General features: G+C 43.8%; 1 protein-coding gene across 5 annotated transcripts in view; it reads left to right on the top strand.

Annotated features, from left to right (window-relative positions):
- The window catches only part of Stx3 (syntaxin 3), a 43056-nt gene that overhangs the window by 15213 nt on the left and 5722 nt on the right, over window positions 1-22121 (top strand). For 2 of the 5 annotated variants that reach the window (XM_026411656.1, XM_026411657.2), the window contains exons 2-8: window positions 603-686; window positions 11509-11608; window positions 13274-13348; window positions 14671-14738; window positions 15792-15900; window positions 16741-16814; window positions 16985-17119. In XM_026411656.1, coding sequence (XP_026267441.1) covers window positions 603-686; window positions 11509-11608; window positions 13274-13348; window positions 14671-14738; window positions 15792-15900; window positions 16741-16814; window positions 16985-17119 — 645 coding nt within the window. Of the gene's footprint in view, window positions 1-602; window positions 687-11508; window positions 11609-13273; window positions 13349-14670; window positions 14739-15791; window positions 15901-16740; window positions 16815-16984; window positions 17120-18987; window positions 19315-20881; window positions 20994-22121 lie in introns of those variants that run through there. The other 3 variants (XM_026411655.1, XM_026411654.2, XM_077798064.1) reach the window with 3 other exon arrangements.

Below are 22121 nucleotides of genomic sequence, written 5' to 3'. Positions count from 1 at the left end.
GGCTTTTGGCCAAGTTACTAAGCCTTCGTATGTTTTAGGTTCGACTAGAGTGAGTTGTTCAAATGCCATTATTCATACCGTCACTGGCTGTAGCAACAAGACCTAGCACTGGGCTCGGGGTGCATCTCAGTGGTAGAGTGCTCTCCTGCATGGGTGAGGCTCCTGTTTGGTTCCCAACCTGGGTTCGATTATCCCACCTGGGTTTGATTCCCCAGCACCAGAAAAGCAGCAAATGATAATCATCAAAATAGCAAAAACCCCTAGCATTTCAGTGTGTCAGGCCTGTGCAAAAGTGTTTATATCCCTAAATTCTGTGAGTTAGGTATTGATATTATCAGCATCTAGCCGATAAGGCAACCTATGCCTAACAGGATGAGTAGCTTACTTGTTTTTCCCTTTCTCCCTGTCTGTCATCCCCTGCAAAAAGTCAGTAGATTTCAGATAGTACTACACCAGAGTTTTAAGACCTCATAGAGCTGCTGTAAGTTTTAAAGGAAATGATGTATAACAAGCTTAACATAGCTCTTGGGCCTTAGTGAGCATTCAGTGTTCACTACTTACTGTGTTTCTCTTCTCACTCGGCTCCTTTTTGTCTTTTATAGAAGCAGCTGACACAGGATGATGATGCCGACGAGGTGGAGATCGCTATTGACAACACAGCTTTCATGGATGAATTCTTTTCTGAGGTGGGCAACCTTCCTGCATTTTTTTTGGGGGGAGGGGGTGAATATACATAAGGAAACACAGCTTCCTCAGTAAGAGTAAAAAATCTGGGCTCTTTCAAGGGTGGCAGGCAGTCTTTTGTTGGGGTGAGGGGGCTGAAAATGTTAGAGGGGAGTCTCCAGTTCTTGTGAGCAACTGGAATCTTCCAGTCATCAGAGGGTAAATTACATGTAATTGAGGATATGCTTTTAAAATTGTATGCTACATGACAGCATTTTAATGATATCCTTTCTTGCCAAAGCACATAATTTAAACACATCAACCATAGGCTCACAGCCATGAGTGTAAAAATTGAATTTCATCTTGAGGCCTGATTCTGATAAATCAAATTTGTTGTCTCCAAACATTTTTATGGTCCCTTTGACCATAAAATTAATTTAATTAATTTTAGCAGTAACAGAGAAACCAAGAATCTAGCAGTTTATTTTTGTAAAGTTTAACAGGGGCCAAAATGGGTTGCCCATGTCTACAAATTCACCTGCTTGTTGATCTTGAAGGCCTTGTAGGGATGTTGATAGGTAGTGATGGAAAAGCAGTGGCTTTGGAGCCAAATGAACTTGGGCTCAAATCTCAGTCTGCTTCTGTCCAACTGTTGAGTTTGTGAGCTTTCCTTAACATGCTGAACCCTGGTTGGAGTCTGTCCTCATCTGTAAATTGACATTGATAATATCATAATTCCTTATAGGGTTATCATAACAATTGAGATAATGCTTAGAAAGCATCCAGAGTATCATCAGGCATATGTGTGCTCAATGAATAATATGTTAAAAAAGAAGGGGGGGGGGAACAACAAACCAGAAAGCTTATTGTTGCTGAAGTTTCTGCCATTGTATAATGGCTTCTTTATTTAGGTCCCCCCCACTTACCCCCCAAAAGAAAAGAAGAGGCATTGTGTTCTTTTTGCAGGGAAAATTTGGGCACTGCCCATCATCTGGATTGTGGATGTGGAAACGTAGCTTCCAGATCTCCTCTAAATGCAGTGGAGTGGGGCTTGACAGTCATGCCCATTCGTCTGCTAGAGTAATAACCAGGCTCAAGCGCAAACTTGAGCATGTATGTGCTGACCTGATTGGGAAGTGTGCTGTAAACCTCCACAGCTCCACACCCAACTTGTGGGTGGGTCTGTCCCTTTGGTCGGGGAAGTCGTGAGATCAAACGATGCTGGGCTTTTGTGAATCCAGTGTTATTCCACTTGTGGATCCTGGAGGGCAAATGTCCTCTGTTCATTGGGGGTTGGGTGAGAGGAGTAGCCTTCAGGAGACATTTGCAGATTCTGTAGTTTGTCCCTAATTCTTGCCCTGGAGAGCCACACATATTAAAGAATGTCTTCCCTAAGATGAAGAATCTCCTCTAGTAACTTCTTGCTCTTTTAGTGGGTGGGTGGGTCCTGGGAGTCAGTGTTCCTTATGAGGTAGGAAGATGATGGGCTTTGACTTGTGAGGCATGGTTGGAGTCTGTCCTCAAGCATTTTGTAGCAGTGTGACCTTGGTTAAGATACTTAACCCGTTTTAGCTTTAGTTTCCTGCTCTGGAAGTCAAGGATGTCAGCCTGTCCCTCTCAAGGCTGTTGGGAGAGTCACATGAGCTCACGTATCTGGCAAGCATTCTCTGGACAGAAAAGTGCCCCATGTGCCCCATCTCTGTGATCCTTTGGGATTTTCCCTTAGGGTTAAGAGATCAAGTCTGTTCTGATTATCATTGCTTTATAACAAGCTACCCCAGTGTTTGGAAGAGGCCCCTGAGAGAGGTAGTGTGACCACCTCCAGGGCTGTTTGGATTCCTACTGCTTTCTTTGTGTTAAATGCTTTTTGATCACTTAGGAGAAAAAAACAAAAAAAAACAAGGAAACCCCATCATATTTAAGGCAGAGAAGGGGACTGCATGGTGAGGTGAAAAGAGCACTGTGTGTCATGAACTGTGTGATATTGGTCATGTTCCATAAGGTCTCCATGTCTCTGCGGGTTTATCTGTGAAACGGAGAGAAAAATATTCAAAGCTTAGTTGGGCATGAGAAGAGCTGACACTGGGAAAGAGCTTAGAATGGGGTTAGGCAGTGTTGCTTCCCTCCTTTCTCATTTGCAAGAGCCCAGAGAGGAAAGATGCTGGGGGGTGGGGGTGGCACAGAGGCGAGAGGGAATGGTCACTGGAAGAGATCCTGCAGGCAGTGGTGAACAGATCCTACTCTAAATCTCAGCTCTGCCCATTGAAAAAGTTGTATAGCTACTTTAAACTCCAGTTTTCTCTCAAATGGGAATAGTACTGCAATCTACTAGTTGTTATGAATATAAAATGAGAAAGTATCTGGATGTACCCAGCACAGTGCCACCAAATTTTAGTCCTCATCACCCTTTTGTCCCCATATACTCATGAGTAAGCAGACCATAGAGTTCATTTTATAGAGCATGGCTTGGAAATATCCTTCATATTGGGATAAAGTACTCTGGATAATAGGGATTTGGGGAAGTGAAGGAGTTTCCCCTCTGTGTATGACTGAGGAACCTGCCCAGTGTACCCTGTAGGACATAGCTAACTAAGATAGCACTCTTGTGATAGACTTTGCTTTTTGGATTGGTGCCAACAGGACACCTTTGATTAGGTCCTTTGCTGAGAACTCATAGTGCAAGTCATGGGTTGGTCATAGAGGCTTGTGCAAGATGCAGATGAAATCATGGACCTCAAAACATATTTTCAGAATGTGCTTTGCAGTGTAAAATTTGAATGGCTTCTCTGTCTTCTCAGTTATTAAAGAATTGGCCCTTGGGTTTTCAGGCTACTTTGGCCAATCAACCCAGGCCTGGTAAATTATAAACCCTGGACTTTGTCTAATCTGCAGTTTTCTGTATTTTCCGTGGTCGTTTGCTCAGTTGGCAGAGAAAGCAAAGTTTTGGAGGAAATAAACCTGCCTCTGAAGGCAGCTGTCTATTGTTCTGTGTTCATCCAACCATGCTGACCGCCTCCTGATGGTGTAGTAGGTGCTGGGGTGCAGTATTCTGTGTGACAGGTCCTTGCTCTCTGGTGTCTTTCTATCTGGTGAGAGTGATAGAAATTTTAAAAAAGTTATCATATTGTAGTGGAAATATCAAAAAGGCACTGTGGGAGCACAGAAGAAGGAGTGTGGCCTTCTGCCTGGAGGAAGGTGGGCTTCTGGGGTTCTTTTTTTTTTTTTTTTTTTTTTTTTTTTAGAGAGAGAGAGAGAGAGAGAGAGAGAGGGGAGAGAGAATTTTTTATTATTTATTTTTTAGTTTTCGGCGAACATAACATCTTTGTTGGTATGTAGTGCTGAGGATCGAACCCGGGCCGCACGCATGCCAGGCGAGCGCGCTACCACTTGAGCCACATCCCCAGCCCTTCTGGGGTTCTTATCTAGACTTGCACCTCAGATCTGCCTGGGAGCTCATGCGTACCCATGCCCGGTTCATAGAGACTGGGATGGCTCAGGTTTGGATTTTTCATTTCTTGCATCTGATTTTGCCACCTACTGCAGCAATGGACAACTGCAGAGTGGTGGGGAGACTTGGAGGGTTGTAAGTAAGGAAATAATGGGATCGGAGTGTGTTTTAGACAAGTCAATCTATGGCAATTTGTGGAGCAAAAGAAACTCCCAAAACAGAAATACCAGCAGATAGGCCAATGCAGCAAAGCATGGGGAAAAGAGTGGGGCTTTGGTCTGGATCTGTCAATCTGAGCAGTAGCATGGGGCATCATTTAGGGATGTTTTGACTAACTGTGGCTTAAGCAGTAAAGAGATGTAATTATTCCACGCGTGAAGAAGTTTCCTATTAGGATGTATTGGGGCTTCAGGCCAGCATCTCTGTGATCCTTTGGGATTTTCCCTTAGGGTTAAGAGATCAAGTCTGTTCTGATTATCATTGCTTTATAACAAGCTACCCCAGTGTTTAGTGGTGTAAAACAACTATTTTGTTATGCTGACAGATCCTTTTGATTGGGTATTTTTCTAGGGCACAATGGGTGGTATATCTCTGCTCTACAATATGTGGAGCATTGGTTGGGAAGAATTGAACTACCAGAGGCTAGAATCTAATAGAAACTTCAGTATTCTAAAAGTGGGTGCCTGGACTGGGATGACCAAAAAGAAAAGCTCAGTAGGAACTGTCAACCAAAGCCCTCAAATGTGGCCTCTGTGTCTAGTGTTCCTCATGGCATGGAGCACTCAGGGTTGCTGGACTTGTGACATGGGGTTCAGGGATGCAGGGCCAGTGTTCTGGCAACGAAACTTACGTAGCGCAGTCACTAGCCTGCCAGATTTGAGAGAGAAACCCAGGGATCCTACTTCTCAATGGGAAGAGCATTAAGGAATTTGTGCCCCTGTTTAAAACTACTCAAGAGTCATAGCTCTGTTTGACATCACCCAGCGTCAGCATCACTAGCAAAAAAAAAAAAAAAAAAAAAAAATGGGAATTGCTAGAAAAGTCTAAGAATTCTTTTTATCAGGGAGGAGAGCTATCTAATGGTCAAACTGACTTCCTCTGTGGCTTACTGGCTATCACTGGGTCATGTGGTCATGACCATCCCTAGCTGGAAGGGTGCCAGGAAAATATGTACTTAGTAAAGGGACAAGATTACCAGGATCTCTGTAGTGCAGGTCAAGATCCATCATCTCAGGCTGGCAGCATAGCTGCCAAAACAGAAGAATTCTGTTAAAAAGAAAAAGAACAGCAGTCGAGGGGCTTGCTCTTTGGTGGGTCAAAGTACTTGTCTTGGAACACAGTGTGGGATGCAGAAAGTCTCTGTGATGAAGCGTGTTTGGAATTCCTGTTCTTCTCTCTTAGAAATTTAAAATGCACATTAACTTTTCAAAGCCTCCATGAAGTCCTGTTGTGAGGAAACCTGCTCACCTTGGCTAGCCCAGCATTGAGTTTTTCACCCTTTGTGACATGGAACTTCTTTTAACAAGGATGAATGAATACACTTTGGAAAATGCTATTAGAGAGTTTTCTTTTTTGGATTCTATCTTAGCTTGGGCTGCTGTCACAAAGTACCATAAACTGTGTGGTTTATAAAGAAAAGGAAGAAAGAAATTTATTTTCCACAGTTCTTGAGCCTGGAAGTCTGAGCTCAAGGTGTCAGCATGACTGGACTCTGATGAGGGCCCTCTTCTAGGCCGTGGACTGCTGACTTCTTGTGGTATCCTCACGTGATAGAGAGCAAAGCTAGCTTTGGCTTCTTCTTATAAGGTCTCACTCATGAGGGCTCCACTCTCATTACCTAATTACCTCCCCTCCCCATATATGATCACATTAATCAGGCACCAACATGAATTCACTGGTGTGTGTGTGTGTGTGTGTGTGTGTGTGTGTGTAAGAAACAGTGAATCCAAAATAGGTGCACTTAAAAAAATTGGAAACTGTTTTACAGGAGTATATATAGCATGTTTGTCTCTTGAGGTTGCTTATGTTCATTTATTTATTCAACAGACTTCTACTGAGTGACATCCATGCTTGACAGAACAGTGGTGGATATCAAGTAGTCAAAGATGAGAAACCCAACGTCCCAGCTCTGGAGGAGGTCCAAGTCAGGATTAGAGAGTGTGGGCAAAGTGCTGCAGAGCCTAGAGGGGGGTCCAAGGTGGGGTGGGGGACTGGGGCAATGCCTGGCTAGAGGATCTGCCAGGTGACCAGTCTTGAAACATAGGGATTTGCTAGTAAGCTTGATTTTTGTTAGAACTAAGAATCTCCAAGTGGTTGGAATAAGAAATCTAAGCATTAGATCACACTCAGCAGGTTAAATATTTTTAGCATTTTAAATAGGATATTTGGATGATAGGGACCAAACGAGGCAAGCTGGCACGCTCTTCGTTTCTGGTCTCTTTCTATAGTCAGGCAGGAAGCCCTGGCCAGTCATTTGCCTGTGTGCTCCCAGGCCTATCACCCACCCTTCCTGTGCTCTGTTCTTTGTTGCAGAGAATTATGTTTTGCAAGTTCCTTCACCAGCTTGCTCTTGGTATGTTCGACCGAGGGCAGTGCTAGGGAATGAATATTTGTGCTCACCCCGTTCATGTTCTGATTTGGGACTTCCCAGCCTCCAGAACTATGAGAAATGTGTGCTTGTTGTAGAAGCCATCAGGTCTAGGGCATTTTTGTTATAGGAATACTAATAGGTTGGACACGGAAGTGCTGTCTGTGTCTTCTCCCCAGATTCTGCCTCCATGGCCCCAGTTCTGGTGGACTCCACCAAGGTCAGGCTCTCGTGGCCCCCCGTCTTTGTGCCTTCAGCTGTTGCTGCTTGTTTTCAGAGTGCCTCACCATCCTCTGTTGGGCTTTTTAGCCTTTGTTCCCAGTGTAAAAAACTCCCTGTATTATTTTGGCTCAAATGATTACATAGGTTTTTGTTTTCCTGACTGAATTTTGAGTAACGCAAACCCCAGATATACTTAATTTGAGATTATGGTCTAAGAAAACTTGTTTTTGCTGGTCAATATAACTCTGAGATCATTCTTTTCTTTTCATTCATAAAAAAACAAGTTGAAACACTAGTCCCAGTCTTTATAAAACCCCCTCGGGACTTGACTGTTTGTTGCTTGTTTGACTAAGGTGACTTCTCCCTCCCTTCTTAACAGTGTTTGTTTTCTAAAGCAAAGAAGCAAGGCAGGGCGTGGTTGTGCACCCTGTAACCCCAGCTGTCCAGAGGCTGAGGCATGAGGATCATAAGTTCAAGCCCAGCTTGGACAATTTAGCAAGACCCTGTCTCAAAATAAAATGGAAGAAAGGGCTGGGCATGGAGCTCAGTTGAAGAGCACCCCATGGTTCAGTCCCCAGTACCAAAAATCAGTCGGTCAGTCAATCAAACTTAACAAATCCAGAGGACTTGACTGAGAAGCTCAAATATAAGGATTGCTTTGGATTATGCCTTTTATTTTTGATACCAGGGATTGAACTCAGGAGCACTCGACCACTGAGCCACATCCGCAGTCCTGTTTTGTATATTATTCAGAGACAGGGTCTCAATGAGTTGCTGAGTGCCTCACCATTGCTGAGGCTGGCTTTGAACTTGACATCCTCATGCCTCGGCCTCCCAAGCCTCCAGGATTACAGGTGTGCATCACTGCACCTGGTTTATGCCATTATTTTTGAGGAAAAGTAGAGGTGTATGAATTGTAAAAAGGAGGGATCATTTATTTGACTACAGCCATGCTACTTTTGTCACCTTAGAATGGGTACAAAGTTAAATTTTCAGTACATAAAAATGCATGAATTAATACCCACCTAAAGGTACAAGATACAGGGGCATTTAGGGGAAGTAGAGACTAATTCTGGGACAAGAAACAAAGCTTTTTGCTTCATCTTCCACCATGGCAACCTGCTAGTTTCCAAAGCAGCACTTCCTCTGCTTTTCATTGCCTACCTGGATCCTACTGGTTAATTAAGTCCAGAGAAAGGCCATCCATGCCTTCAAAATAAGTACTTCCTTTTAGCTAGATGATAGTGTTTAGTATAATATGGTTATTACAATTGGCAACACCCAACAAGTGATTTGACTTGCTGCCTTTAGATTTCCTTGAGTGGCTATCGATGACATCATTGCTATGTTAACATTACGATTGTCGAAAGGATTAAACGAGACATGCTTGTGGCTGGCATATAGTAAATATACGGAAATTGCTGGCAACTTTTATATAATATCAGTCATCATCTAACATTTATTGAGCATGGTGTGGGAGTGTATTTTGTGTTAAGAATTTGACCTAAGCGTGGTCAAGGTCATAAAAATGCTGAAAGATGGAGCCAAAACTTGAACCTAATCTGTTTGATGATAACTTATTTTCTTAAATCCTATGTTATCTGGAGTCCCATATTACTGACAGAAGGCATTGGAAATGTATTAGCTGTAGCATGGTGATCAAAAACCAAAACATGGTGATTAAAACAAACAAACAAACCCACTTTTGGATTGGTTCCCTCCATCAGCAGTGTTTCTTGAAAGCTCATTGTGTAAAAAGCTCTCTGTAATGAAGTTTTCAGGACAAAGAAATAAGGCACATGATCTCTGTGAAATGTGGCTGAACCAGTCTCACAAAACACAGGTTGAACATGTGTGTTAACCTGATGTAGGTGGAATGCACGTGGACAAGGGAGAGAAGAGGAGCCTTCCATAGTGGTTCTTGCAGGCTTACCTGATTCACGAGACAGGGTTTGGTACCTAATAGATGGCTGGGTTTAAACCTTAGTTTTGCCTGTTTTTGTAGCACGACCTGGAGTATGTTTCTCTACCTCTTTGAGCCTCAGTTCTTGTGTATGAAAAGGAGATAGTGATGGTGACCTCACAGAAGTACTGTGAAGGGCCAGAGTTGTTTCTGATAAGCGTGTGTTGTCAATTCTAGTTCATGAGTACATGACCATGCAGGGAATGTCAGCATGCTCAACTCCAAACAAAGAGCTCTTAGGCTTTTAGATCTGGCACTTGTCAATTTCCTACTAGGTCTCTCCTCTCCCCCATTCTCCTCATAATTTTCTGGTTATCTGGCAACTGCACAAAAGGAAATCACATGTAGCTGCTGCTGTGAAATACCCAGAAAGTCATCTTTGAGAAAAACCAGCACTTCCAAGTAAAAACAATGACACTCAGTTCATGGGGAAAAAATCAACAGCAACAAAAAACTCCTCTGGGATTAGTCACATCCTGAAGACCCAGAGAGGTTTATGATTACTTGGTGAACTCACTAAAGCGCTGTGAAATCAAATGCTTCCAAATGGTGAATTGATGAGGATAGAGAGAGCACTGCAGTGGGTGAGGACTGGGGGGGGGGGGGCGTGGTGTGGGAGTGGGAGTGTATGCTCCTGGGGCCTGGGACGTCCAGTGGGCAGGGAGAGGACGGAGGATGTAGGACCCAACATTCCTGTCCATAGGGCTGGATGAGCATCTCCCATCCAGTCTCCACAAGCCTGAAGTGACTCTGAACCTGAGGCCCTATAGACTCATTCCAGCAACTTCCCAAGTCCTGTCTTTGCTTTGAACCATTGACCAATGTTTGGGCCAGGGCACTCTTAAGTTCATTAAGTGATTTTTCCAGAAGAGATTTTGTAAGATAACTGGTCCATTGGCCATGCAAAATCTAAGGTATTGTGATTTGTTAAAAGTTTGTTAAACTAATTTTAAATTGGTTAGTGCATTTTGTTCTAGAAAAACGTCTTTCTCAGTCCCGTGAGTACCGTGTAGTTTCTTTCGCAAGACATCCATGTGATGGAAGTGGAAACTTGTGCCATTTTATGAGCTGTAGGAGGAACCTGCATTTGAGTGACAGAAAAAGGAAGAACAGGTGGAAATTTCTGGATGTGATTACAACTTTAGAAACCACCAGTATTCATGATGGTAACACGGGCCCTTTTTAAAGTTGAGTAGGCTTGAGATTCTACTAGAACAGTGTAGAGAATTAAAAAAGGTCTGAGATCAAATGGACAAAGATCCCAGATGGATCCTGGAGGGAACTATTGGGTGCTGTCTCCACCACCAGCTGTGTCACCTGTAACTTCTTTAAGCATTAGTTTCCTCATTTGAATAATGCTACTAATAGTCTTGTAAGTTATTTAGTCAGCTGTTAAAGGTCTTCACAAATATTTAGATAGCTACCTAAATGTACATCTATACTATGATGATCTTACATTGAAATTTTATTCATCTTTAAGCAAGTGATTCTGTTGTCAAACTGTGATACATCAGAGCCAACATATTCATGGAGGGGAATACTCCTTGCTTCAGTGGCAAAAATATGAATGACTTTAAGGGTTAGAGCTCAAGTTACATTTCTCCTATTTTCTGTCCAATTTGGAAAACTGTGATCAGGTTTTTAAAAAAGGGGCAAATCATCTCCTGGAGGAAAGGGACACTGGGAGCTGCATGTACATGGAGTTGTTCTCTCCTTGTATCCAGATGTTAAGATCCTCCTGCCTGTCAGTTTACAAGCTTTCTGTTGGTTGACTGCTGCATGCTGAGGGATGAGGTGGATAGACCCTGTGGGTGCTGCTCTCTATACATCTGCCTGCACTGAAGAGGGGCTGTTGTGCCTTGAGGAGGGAGCTAAAGTAGCACTTACTGTGCACACGGCGGTGCCTGGTGGTGGTGTTCTGTTCAGGAGTGACGTGCTGCTGGAAATATTTCATGACACCCCGTTGAACAATCTAGAGCTTTAACATGCACAGAAATGGTCCATGGTTCTAGCTTCTGAGCCCTGATCAGCTGTGGGAATCCGGTTGAGATCTTTCACTGGAACCCGTGCCCAGGACAAACTCTGCTGTCTCCTGAGACAACCATTGTTCATTCTCTTTCTCTCCCCCTCTCCATCTGTTATCTTTATCTGTTTCTGTCTTTTTCTTCCTCTTCTTCTCTCTCAAAGTATTTTCCTTGCCCTTTCGCTCCTTCCTTTTCTTCTCCCCACCCCCACCCTTTTCTGTCCTCACTTTTTGGGCTAAGGAGGGATCTGCCTGATGAGGTCTGCTGGTATCTTCCCTCTGATGTTCTCCTGGATTTTCCTGACCTTCTTGACTCTGGCCTGAACCATGCCATTCAAGAGGGGCGAACACTTCCCTTTCAGGGAGAAGGAGGATGGATTTTTAATGACTGTTCTGTTGAGACTAGTTTCTCTCTCTATGGAAAGGGTGCTTATCTCTCTATGGAAAGGGTGCTCACTGGGCAGCTAAGACTTGAAGTCATCATCTCCTTCCCCAAGCCCACCGGGTGGCAGTGTCACCAAGAAGCTCTGCTGAGCATTCCCCTCAGCTGTGGATGTAGTCTTTCTCTTTGATGATGAAGGCTGTTGTCTTTCTGATTGTAGATCGAGGAGACTCGGCTCAACATTGACAAGATCTCAGAGCATGTGGAGGAAGCAAAGAAACTCTACAGTATCATTCTGTCTGCACCAATTCCAGAGCCAAGTGAGTGTTTACTCAGCTGAGTCACCCAGTGGTGACCTTTTGCATGGGGCAGAGGCATTCCTGTTTTCCTCGCCTCTGTGAACAGCAGGGAGGTGTCCACATTGCCCTGGATAATGTCCACACCGTATCACCTCTTTGATTTCTTTACCTTATCTGAGTTCTCACTGCCCAGCCGTCAGGTCTTCCCTATATGGTCCCTCTTGAACCACTTACCCAGTCTCTCCTCTGCTTCCCAGCTGGACCCTCCTGTGGCTGGCAGTGACTCTTACTGCTGCCTACATACTCCATGCTCTGTCCCCCCTGTCTGCCTTCTCTACTTTTCCTCCACCTGAAATGCTTTTCCCAGCCCCCTTTCTCAATCCCACCAGATCAAGTCCACCTTTCCCATGCGGTGGTCACCACGTAGGGTTCAGTTTCATAGGACTCCTGTTCCTAAGCTTTTTTTTTTTTTTAATTTATTTTTTTTAACCACCACAGAGGCAAACCTTTGTTCCTCTTAATAGTAGGGGGAATACATTTTGAGAGTAAAATTTAGGGCTCCATTTCCTGTTCCTTAAGAACAGGGGCAAGCCCAATTCTGTCATTTCACTCTACTTTTTTTCAATGACTATTACCTCAAGATTAAAGTTGGAACATTTTAGCAGAGCATATGGGAATCGTGTGGGTCGGGTTCCTGCCCTCCTCTCTACCTTTTCTCCCACTCTGCATGTTCCCATGTTACTTATACTTTAGTCAGACTGAATTCTGTTCTCCAAATATTTGTTATTCCCTCTTGTATATTGTGCCTGCTCCTTGGGGCTCCAATGCCAATCACCTTCACTACCCGGTTAACCCTTAGTCCTTCTTTGAGACTCTGTCCTACTTTCCTCATCTTTAGAAACTTTCCCAGATCCCTATCAATCCCTAGCTGTGCCAGGGAGCCCTTTATAACCACCTCGTCAGAACTCCAGCCTACTCCAAACTGTATGAAAGGGCTGTTAGTTTATTTTGCTCCCACCCCTCTCTAGACTTCGAGCATCTTGGAGGCAGATTCTACATCTTCTTTCTGATTCCTTAGTTTCTAGCCCCATTCCAAGCTTGTAGTGGGGTGCTAAGGATGGTTTTTGAATGTATGGTCATAGCTAACATCCAGGATAGTCCTGGGAATGGAGTAGGTGTATCAAAAATACTTGCTTCATTCTAAGTTGATGAACCTTGACTGATATCTCTTTCACCTAGAATTCCCACAGAATTCTCTCCTATCCTGTGAGATTAAGCCCTCATCATAAACCAGGTGGTTTCCTCTAAAAGAAAAGTTCTCAAAACTGACTTGGGGAGGTTTGTTGAAAAAGCAGATTCTGGGGCTTAAACCCTGGGTATTTTCTCTGTACATCTGGAAAATGGTAACTGGAGAATTCCTTTTATTTTAATCAAATATTAATTTTGGGGGTTGCAGGGGATCGAACCCAGGGCTTCATGCACAGGATCTAGCGTTGAGCTATACATCCAACCTGAAAATGCTTTCTAAAAATAAGCTCTCTGATTCTAATGATAGATTCTGGGAAACACACTAGGATAATACTGTTGAGAGCAGTGGGTGCCTAAGCTCCCACACCCTTTGCTGATGGTTGTAAAAGAAGTTAGTCCTTCCTTTTCTAATGGCTTCTACCTCCTCTGTTTACCCAGAAACCAAGGATGACCTTGAGCAGCTCACAACCGAGATCAAGAAAAGGGCCAACAATGTCCGGAACAAACTAAAGAGTAAGAAGGGAACAGGGGAACAAGCTGACCCCTGCCACCATCCACTCAGCTCCCTGCATGTACCTCCTCTGAACTGACAGTCACCTGGATGAAGTGACTTATGGTTTGGGCACTGTCCCTGGAGTGACCTATGGCAGCCCTAGAAAGTCCCCTTCTCTTGAATCCTGACTGTAGTTGAAAGAGTCCAGAATTGAAGTTAGGAGATGGGAGCTGGAATGTGCTTCAGCTACTGGCCTGGTCCTTTTGCTCAGTCCATGGGTGTATTCTTATTGGTTCTGTTTCCCCAGCATCAGCCGACATTGGAATAGTAATTTTAGACATACATACACACAGGATTTATTCAGTCCACAGATGTTTCTTGGTGGGCACCTTCCATTGCTGCCCACCACCTATTTCAGAGCATAGATTCAATTATTTTGGGGAACAAAGGGTTTCCACAGTTCCATGGCTGCAGTCTGTATGCTTGCTCAAAGAACTTGGTGAGTACGTGCAGTTGCTCAGATGAGAAAGCAGAATCACTGAGCCTAGCTTGTCATTTCTTCCCCCCAAATAAATTACAGTAACTATTGTAATGGGTGTGGAAAGGGGGTTGTTGGAAGCAGCTTCCAAAAATAATAATGATAGTGTGGTTACCGCTGTGCTAATAAGCACTTTATGTGCATTCTCATTTAGCCTTCATGTTGGTACTGTGAGGAATGTACAAGTTGAGCTTCCCTAATTTAAAAATTCAAAACCCAGAATGCTCTAAAATCTGAAACATTTTGAGCACTGATATGACCCAAGTAAGAAATTCTACACCTGGCTTTATGTGAAGGATCCCAGTCCAAAAACAGAAGCACTAAAAATATGACGAAAAACCCTTTAGGCTGTGTTTATAAGGTGTGTAAGAGAGAAAAGAATTTTGTGTCCTGACCCCTAGATATCTCATTGTGTGCAGGCAAATATTCCAAAATCCAAAAAATCTGAAATCCAAAACATTTCTGCTCCTAAGCATTTCAGGTTAGGGGTACTCAACTAGTATTGGCATTTGTGTCATTTTATAAACAAGAGAATAAAACATAAGAGAGTATAAGTGACTTTCCCAAAGTCACAGAGCTGGTCAGCAGCAGGGCAAGGATTTGAGCTAGACTCTTGGTGACCAAGACTCAGACCTGGTATTGTGTGGTAAAGGCTAATGAAAGCAGCTCACATGAGCTGACCTTGAGGATTATCCTCCCTGTCGTTCCCCCTTCATGGGTGTTGTGTGTGAGCATGCGGGGGGAGGTATGTTTCTTAGAAGGAAGAGGAGATGCATTGCCGGAATGACCTTCTTCTCATTCCAGGTATGGAGAGGCATATTGAAGAAGATGAAGTCCGCTCATCAGCAGACCTTCGGATTCGGAAATCTCAGGTAAAGTTGTCCCTGATCTGACAATCATCTTCTCCAATTCTTATTTTCTTTCTTTTTCTTAAGCTGTGGAGTCTTTTTTAACAAAAATTACAATTCTTATTTGGAACTCGATATGAAAAACTGCTAAAGTCGAACTATCCAGGTTGAAGCAGGGGTCATGGCTAGAGTCCAGCCCCTTTGGGCCCTTTTCTCACAATCTCCTTCTCTAAGGGGGGCCTTAAGAACTTCCCAAGACTCCCCAAAGCAATGTTAGTGCCTCCTTGTTTCACAGGCAAAGAAACGGAGGTCTTTTTTGAAAAGACTGTTAGTCATTAGTTCAGTTTGGAGCCAGGAACTTTGGGGATCATCTGTATCCTTCAGGAGCTGCATGACATTCAAGTGGCCGTGGAACAAGTATCCAGCTGGAAACAAGTGAGGAAGAGCAAGAGGCTGGTGAATCTCTAGTCAGTTTTACAGTGACTGAATTTGCCTGGTGGTAGTGGATTTGGATAAAATAGAGATAATGGTGATTTTGCAAAGGCAAACAAATAAGGCTTATTTCTGAGAGGTAGGCAAGGAGTAAAAGTTATTATGAAGGTTTGAGCTGAAGCATCCAGGGCTACTAGAGAATGTATCTACCAATAAGTACAGAAAGTTGGGGGTGACAAGTTAAAGTAAGAACTCCAGAATCTTCGGTAGCATGACTTGTGGGAAGGGAGGCTGACAGCTTTAGAAAACAAGCCAGGGGTGTGCCAGAAAACTTCTACTAATCCAGGTAGTTGTAGGGCTCCAGGATTCCCAGAGATGGTCTCCTTTTGCCTCTTAATTACCATGTGAGGTCAGGAGGGTAGACAGATACTGCAACCATGCTTTGGAATAGCAGTAGACTTACCCAGTGATCCAAGTTAGGAAGTAAAAAAAGTATCGTACTTGGTCTTTTGAGTCCCAGCCTAGTGCTGCTGTAGACAAGGTTGTGGAGGGTGGGGTGGGGAAGGGAAGAAACTCTGTAGCAATTGTGTACCTTTTCCCTCCCTCACTTCCGGGGGACATACTCATCCAACATTGTTCCCACAGCACTCCGTCCTCTCTCGGAAGTTTGTGGAGGTGATGACCAAGTACAATGAGGCTCAGGTGGACTTTCGTGAACGCAGCAAAGGGCGAATCCAGCGGCAGCTTGAAATTAGTATGTGTTTAAGGTTTGGTGACCCTCCTCCCTCTTTTCCTACTATGTGATTGTCCATTCCATATTGTGACACTGTAGGAGAACAAGCAGCAAGCACCCCTGCTTGTGGCTTCTGCTTGATATTTTGTGCCCAATCTCAGAGCAGATGTTACAGCATTGGCACATCCTGCATCTTGGAAAAGGTGGCACATGGTTGTCAGGTCCAAGTCATTTTATCCCTGTGGAGTCCAGCACTTTTTCATCCTAGAGGGGAAGCACCTGCTTCCCCTCGTTTTTGCTGTCAAGTAGCAAAGCACATTTGTGAAATAAGAGCATGGTGCAGGTTGCCGTGAGGAATAAGGACATGCATAAAGCTGTGCCCTTTAGGAACTTGTGATATGGAAGTCAGGGCCCTTCAGGGTGAGTGTGCTTCAAGTGGGATGAACTGTATGAACAGGCATGCATGTGTTTAGGTCGTAGGCCATCGGGGGTCTGGGAAAAAGGGTGTGTTTGGAGTGGCAGTGTAAGGTTAAGATGGTCGAGGGAAGGCTTCCCATGAACTGTACATTGTAAGGAAGGCCTTGAAGTCTGTAGCATAAAGCATGAGGTTAGTACACAGCCCAAACTGGGAAGTGATGTGAGCACCATGATCTGTACTTTAGGAAAGGAGCTGCTATTTCTGTTATGGATGGATTGGATGAGGGGAGGAATCAGAAGAAAAAATCGCAAGGTTTTGGGGGCAGTGTTGTAGAGACCCTGGTCTTTAGAATGAAGCAACCAGATTCCTAATTTTCAGGAAACTTCAAAAATGGAGTTCTGCTTTGATCTTGAAATTGATGCTCTACTTCTTTTGTTATAAAGCTGGCAAAAAGACAACGGATGAGGAGCTGGAGGAGATGCTAGAGAGTGGCAACCCTGCCATCTTCACTTCTGGGGTGAGTCATGTGGCCTGGAAAGCTTCACCTGGTCTAGCAAACACAGGATACGCTGCAGTTGCAGGGACATAGGGGATGTGAGGAGCCCACCTGGGTGTGTATGAGGGCAGCTGCAGGGGCAGCCTTGATTGCAGGGGAGGCTGATGGCCTGTCTGTGTGGCCTGTTGCAGATCATCGACTCGCAGATTTCCAAGCAAGCCCTCAGTGAGATCGAGGGTCGGCATAAGGACATTGTGAGGCTGGAAAGCAGCATTAAAGAACTTCATGACATGTTTATGGACATCGCCATGCTGGTGGAGAACCAGGTAACTGGCAGGGACGGAGGAGAGGAAAGCTCAGGTTCCCATGAGAACAGCGGAGGAAAGGCATAGTGGAAGTCAGGTGACGAAGGGTGAACCAGGGAACTGCATACCAGGAGCAGAATTCCATAGCTCAAGGAGGTGCGCATTCTCATCAAATGCTGGCACCTTGGGCCGCCTCAGCCTTGTCTTTCTTGCCCGTTACTTGACTTAACAGTCATTGCTAGCTGACACAGAGTCTGATGTGCTATATCAAATGCCTAGTTCACCCAGCCTCAGGATTTTTTTTCCTTCTTTTTAAAAAATTTTTTTTCAGTTGTAGTTGGACACAATACCTTTATTTCACTTATTTATTTTTATGTGGTGCTGAGGATTGAACCCAGAGTCTCACACGTGCGAAGCGAGTGCTCTACCGCTGAGCCACAACCCCAGCCCCTCTTTCTTCTTTTTTTCAAATTAGAGATAGGGCTTCTTGGTGATGGCTTAAACAGTCTCCTCATGTGAGACTAATGACGTTGAAAATGTGTTCTTTTATCCAGTTAACAGTGACAATTTAGTGAAACCTAAAGAGGATTTTTATTCTTTTTTTTTTTCACCTGTGTTTTTCTGAAAATTTGGCAATTTTGTGTTAAGGAACAAGAACAAACATAAGGGAAAAAATAGTAAAAGAATAAGAACAGGAAAACTCAGGGTGCTGAGTTTGGTAGGGTGCTGAGGATTGAATTCTGTATTACCTGCATGTGGGGTTAGCGTCACAGCACCAGATGGTCCCGAACTCTTAGGACACAGATATATATGCCACAGGGTCATAGTGCTGTGACACGTTTACCAGGATTTCTAGATGCTCTGCCACCTGGATAGGATTGGAGACTGCTTCGTAGGAAGACAGTGCAAAACTTAGGTGAAGCCTGAGTGTGTCTAGCTATTTCTGACATTAGTTCTCTGCTCTGGGCCTGATTCTGCGCCCCCCTCCTTCTGGTTTTGAGACCATTTCTCAAGTCCCTTCCTCCCCACTTTCTTTTTTCACCCCACACTGCCTTGCCGAGGAATGGGTTTGAGATTCAAGTGATGGTAAGTGCCTTGCTCTGTTCACAGTGGGCCAAACGTGATGGGGTTACACTGAGGAAGTCCTGGGGAAATGAGAGTAATTTCCATTCTCAGACACACAGGAATTAACCAGAATGGCCAAACATCCATGTCAGGAAGTAATAGTTGGGCAACATTTGAGAATCTTATTATGAAACAACCATCTAGGAAGGAAGATATACCCAAACAGCTTGGGTAAACCCGATGTCTGACCTTAGGGACCTGGGGATTTCTCTTGGAGAAAGCAAATGTTTCCAACCTCATACTTATTGCATACCTACTGTGTGCCAGGCACTACTCTACAATATTGAGCAAGGTCAGTGTGTGCTGAATGAACTTTCAGGTCTGAATGACCAGGAAGAGGCCAGTACACTGGTGATACTCTGAAAACATGAGATATATAGCTCCTCCCCATATACTTAATTGAGAGAGAGACAGAGAGAGAGAGAGAGAGAGAGAGAGAGAGAGAGAGAGAGAGAGAGAGAGATAGATATGGGTGAGGGATCCCTCAAGAGTATATTCATATATAGTTAACAGGCATCTAGACAGTCTGCTGCACATGTCCAGCACAGTGCTGGTTATAGAGAAGTAGTTCAATGAACGTCCCTTGAATGAGTGACCCCCATCAAGGCTGTGAAGTACAGGTAGTCACATGGGAAATGCGAAGATGTGACCTACAGAAGGTGGAGTTGCAAGGTTTCTCGGTGCTCCTCTTCCCTAAAGGTTCTGAGTGGCTAGGGCTGTTCTGGATAGGTTAACTGGGTGTGACTAGTGTCTATTCTCTGCAGGGCGAGATGTTAGATAACATAGAGTTGAATGTCATGCACACAGTGGACCATGTGGAGAAGGCACGAGACGAAACTAAAAGAGCTGTGAAGTATCAGGGTCAGGCCCGAAAGGTGAGATTCTCCTGCTACCTTCAGAGAAGGGTCCATTTTGTTCGCTGTCTCTCGCTCTTTCTCTCTTCCCTCCTCCTGTCTCTGTTTCTGCTGCTGCCTCCTCTTGCACCTGGGGAAAGGGAACCATGATTGACCGGATTGAGAACAACATGGACCAATCAGTGGGCTTTGTGGAGCGGGCCGTGGCAGATACCAAAAAGGCTGTCAAGTATCAAAGTGAAGCTCGGAGGGTGAGCGCCTTATCCTCTGCTGGTGGTACTTTTCTCTCCTCTCTGGTCACCCCCACCTGTGTCTCTGAGCCCGTGCCTTTGAGCTCTGTCCTTGCCTCATCGTACCCTCCTTCCCTCAGCCATTCCTAGAGACTAGCTGCTCACCCTTCCTTCCTAGTGTGCCTTGCATGGATCTGGCTCACGTGCTCTCTACCCAAGAACATGCTCAGCAGGCAGCTCTGCAGGACAGGTGCATGGTCCAGGTCTTGCTGCTAGTCCTGTCCTGGATGTAGCTCATGAACCTTTCAGACACTACACTTGCCTCTTCTGTTCTTCCGACTCTTTCTTTTCATTGTCTTCCACTCCAGTAGCCCAAGCCCGGCCCACTTTTCTTTTTTTCTGTCTCATACCTTGCACTGTGCTAATTGCTACGTACATATCTCATAGCTATGGAGGCGTCTATTTTTTCTACTTTTAGATGAAACAATTGAGGGCCAGAAGTTAAGTAACTGGCTTCAGGTCATCTAGTAAATACAGGAGCTGGGACTCAGATTCAGATCCCAATCATGCTTTTTCCACTAAACCTTGGTGTTTGCATACTCTTCTGGGCCTTGGCTGCTCAAGGACTTCTAAGATGCTCTACTCATTGAGTGTGGGTATCCAGTTTTGGGAGCTTCTTCCATTTACTAATTTTATTTCTCATGGGCTCTGATATTTTTGTTCTTCAATGCCTTTTCTTCCAACTGCATCTATTGCTTATGCTGGTACTTAGGGAGCTGGAAGTTATTTTATGAGGTGAACCCATTCAGTATACTGGGTCTGATAGGTAGAGGTGGACTTTAGGGGACAGATGAAAAGAAGTTAGAAATTAGGATTAAGCCAGTTGTGGTGGCACATGCCTGTAATCCCAGTGGCTCTGGAGGCTGAGGCAGGAGGATCTCGAGTTCAAAGCCAGCCTCAGCAATGGCGAGGCACTGAGCAGCTCAGTGAGACCCTGTCTCTAGATAAAATACAAAATAGGGCTGGGGATGTGACTTAGTGGTTGAATACCCCTAGTTCAATCCCTAGTATTAAAAAAGAAAAATTAGGACTCTATAAAAATGTTTTTATACTCCCTCTTGAAAAGGAATGCTTAGTCACTTTATGTCTTGGATAATTGCTACTTGGAGACCCCATGGTGGTGTCTCTTACTACATTTGTCCACATTTACAAGACTGTAGTGTGAACTGAGAGCTAATACAAGCTCCATATTTCCATCTGCTGGCATTGTTAGTCTAGAAGTAATTTAAGAACCGTGAAATATCCTAACTGATATCCTTATATAGAGTTGTAAGCTGCTGCTGCTTCTTTCTTCTTTCTTTTTTTTTAAAAGGAAAAAGATGATTTATTGCTTTGCTAGCAAAGGAGAAACACAGGGGACTCCTGTCCCAAAGGCTGTGTTACTGAGATGTAAGCTGATTATTTGGATTGATAAGATAGATGCTTTCTTTCAGAGATGAGAGGGGTTGGGTTTTAGATGAATTGCTTTTTTCCCCTGTAATAATGATTTGTTTTTGTCTTATTCCCTTCTCCAGAAATTGATAATTATCATTGTGATAGTAGTTGTGTTGCTGGGCATTTTAGCATTGATTATTGGACTTTCCGTTGGGCTGTAATGAGTGGCCTGCGGGGCTGCTGCACTGAAATGTAAGTAAAGGGGTGGTTCTCAGGGACTCTGAACTGGCTTCCCATGAGGAAACTGGCCTGGGACTTCACATTCCTCTTCCTTCCTCTAATGACTGTCCTTGGGCATAATGAATTTTCTAAAACTTTTGGTAGCCTGTGGATACTTACATCTCCTTAAAATTCTCTTCTCAGATCTGGCTGCATTAGATGGGTCAGGTCTCCTTTTGTTCCTGTTCTTTAAACTGTCCCTGTCTTCTGTTTTCTCTGAGTGTCTCCTGGCATACTTGAGCATCCCATTGACACGCAGGTGGATGTGAGGGAGTCTGTGTCTTGGATCTGGGGTCTGTCTTCTGAATTCCTACTGAATTCCTACACAGGTCTTGGGCTTTGCTTTCTATATCCTCGACACTGAGAATGAAGCTTTGTTTTGGGGTTTGGATCCTGTAGTTTTGTTTTGTGGTTGACTGGTTTGATCTTGAATGAGGTAATAGCTAACATTTCCCAAGTACTGAGTTGTAGCAAACAATATACTACACAACTTGTCCGTGGATACTCTCATGGGATAGGTAGTGCTAATGTGCACATTTTAGAGAAATTGAGTCTTAAAGAGAAGTAAGTTGAACAGCACTAAGTTCACATAGCTAATAGTGGACCTAGGGAGTTCTTTATTCTTTACTACATTTTACTTTGTCTTTGTAAAATAAGGTAGCTATTTATCATTGTCTACAAAGTCTAGAGAATTTTTCAGAGTGACTTTAAAATCAGTGCTATTAATTTTCTTAAAAATTTGTTTTCAAAAGATAGGGTTGATCATTAAGTAGCAATTAGCATGACAGAATGATCTGGTTATGAAGACTCTGATTTTTAAGATTTTTTTCTGAATAAAATGTAGCATGTGTAGTTTTTTTAAAAGCCTATAAAGTGTAGAAGAAATGAAAATAGCTTTAACGTTATTGCTAGTAACCCTGTGGCATGTTCACACACATACTCAGTTTTATACAGTTCAAACTATATTATCTATTATTTGTGCCCAGTGACAAAATCATAAGGATCGTCCCACACACAAATCTCTTTGTAAATCTAATCTTCAACATGAGATTGTGGATATGCTTTCAAACAGTTAACACTTTCTCAACATTTTTGTTATAA

Source organism: Urocitellus parryii, chromosome 4, assembly GCF_045843805.1.
Source record: "Urocitellus parryii isolate mUroPar1 chromosome 4, mUroPar1.hap1, whole genome shotgun sequence".
NCBI classification, from domain to species: Eukaryota; Metazoa; Chordata; class Mammalia; order Rodentia; family Sciuridae; genus Urocitellus; species Urocitellus parryii.
The sequence above is the reverse complement of the archived record's forward strand: the minus strand, read 5'-3'. Positions and strand labels throughout refer to the sequence as shown.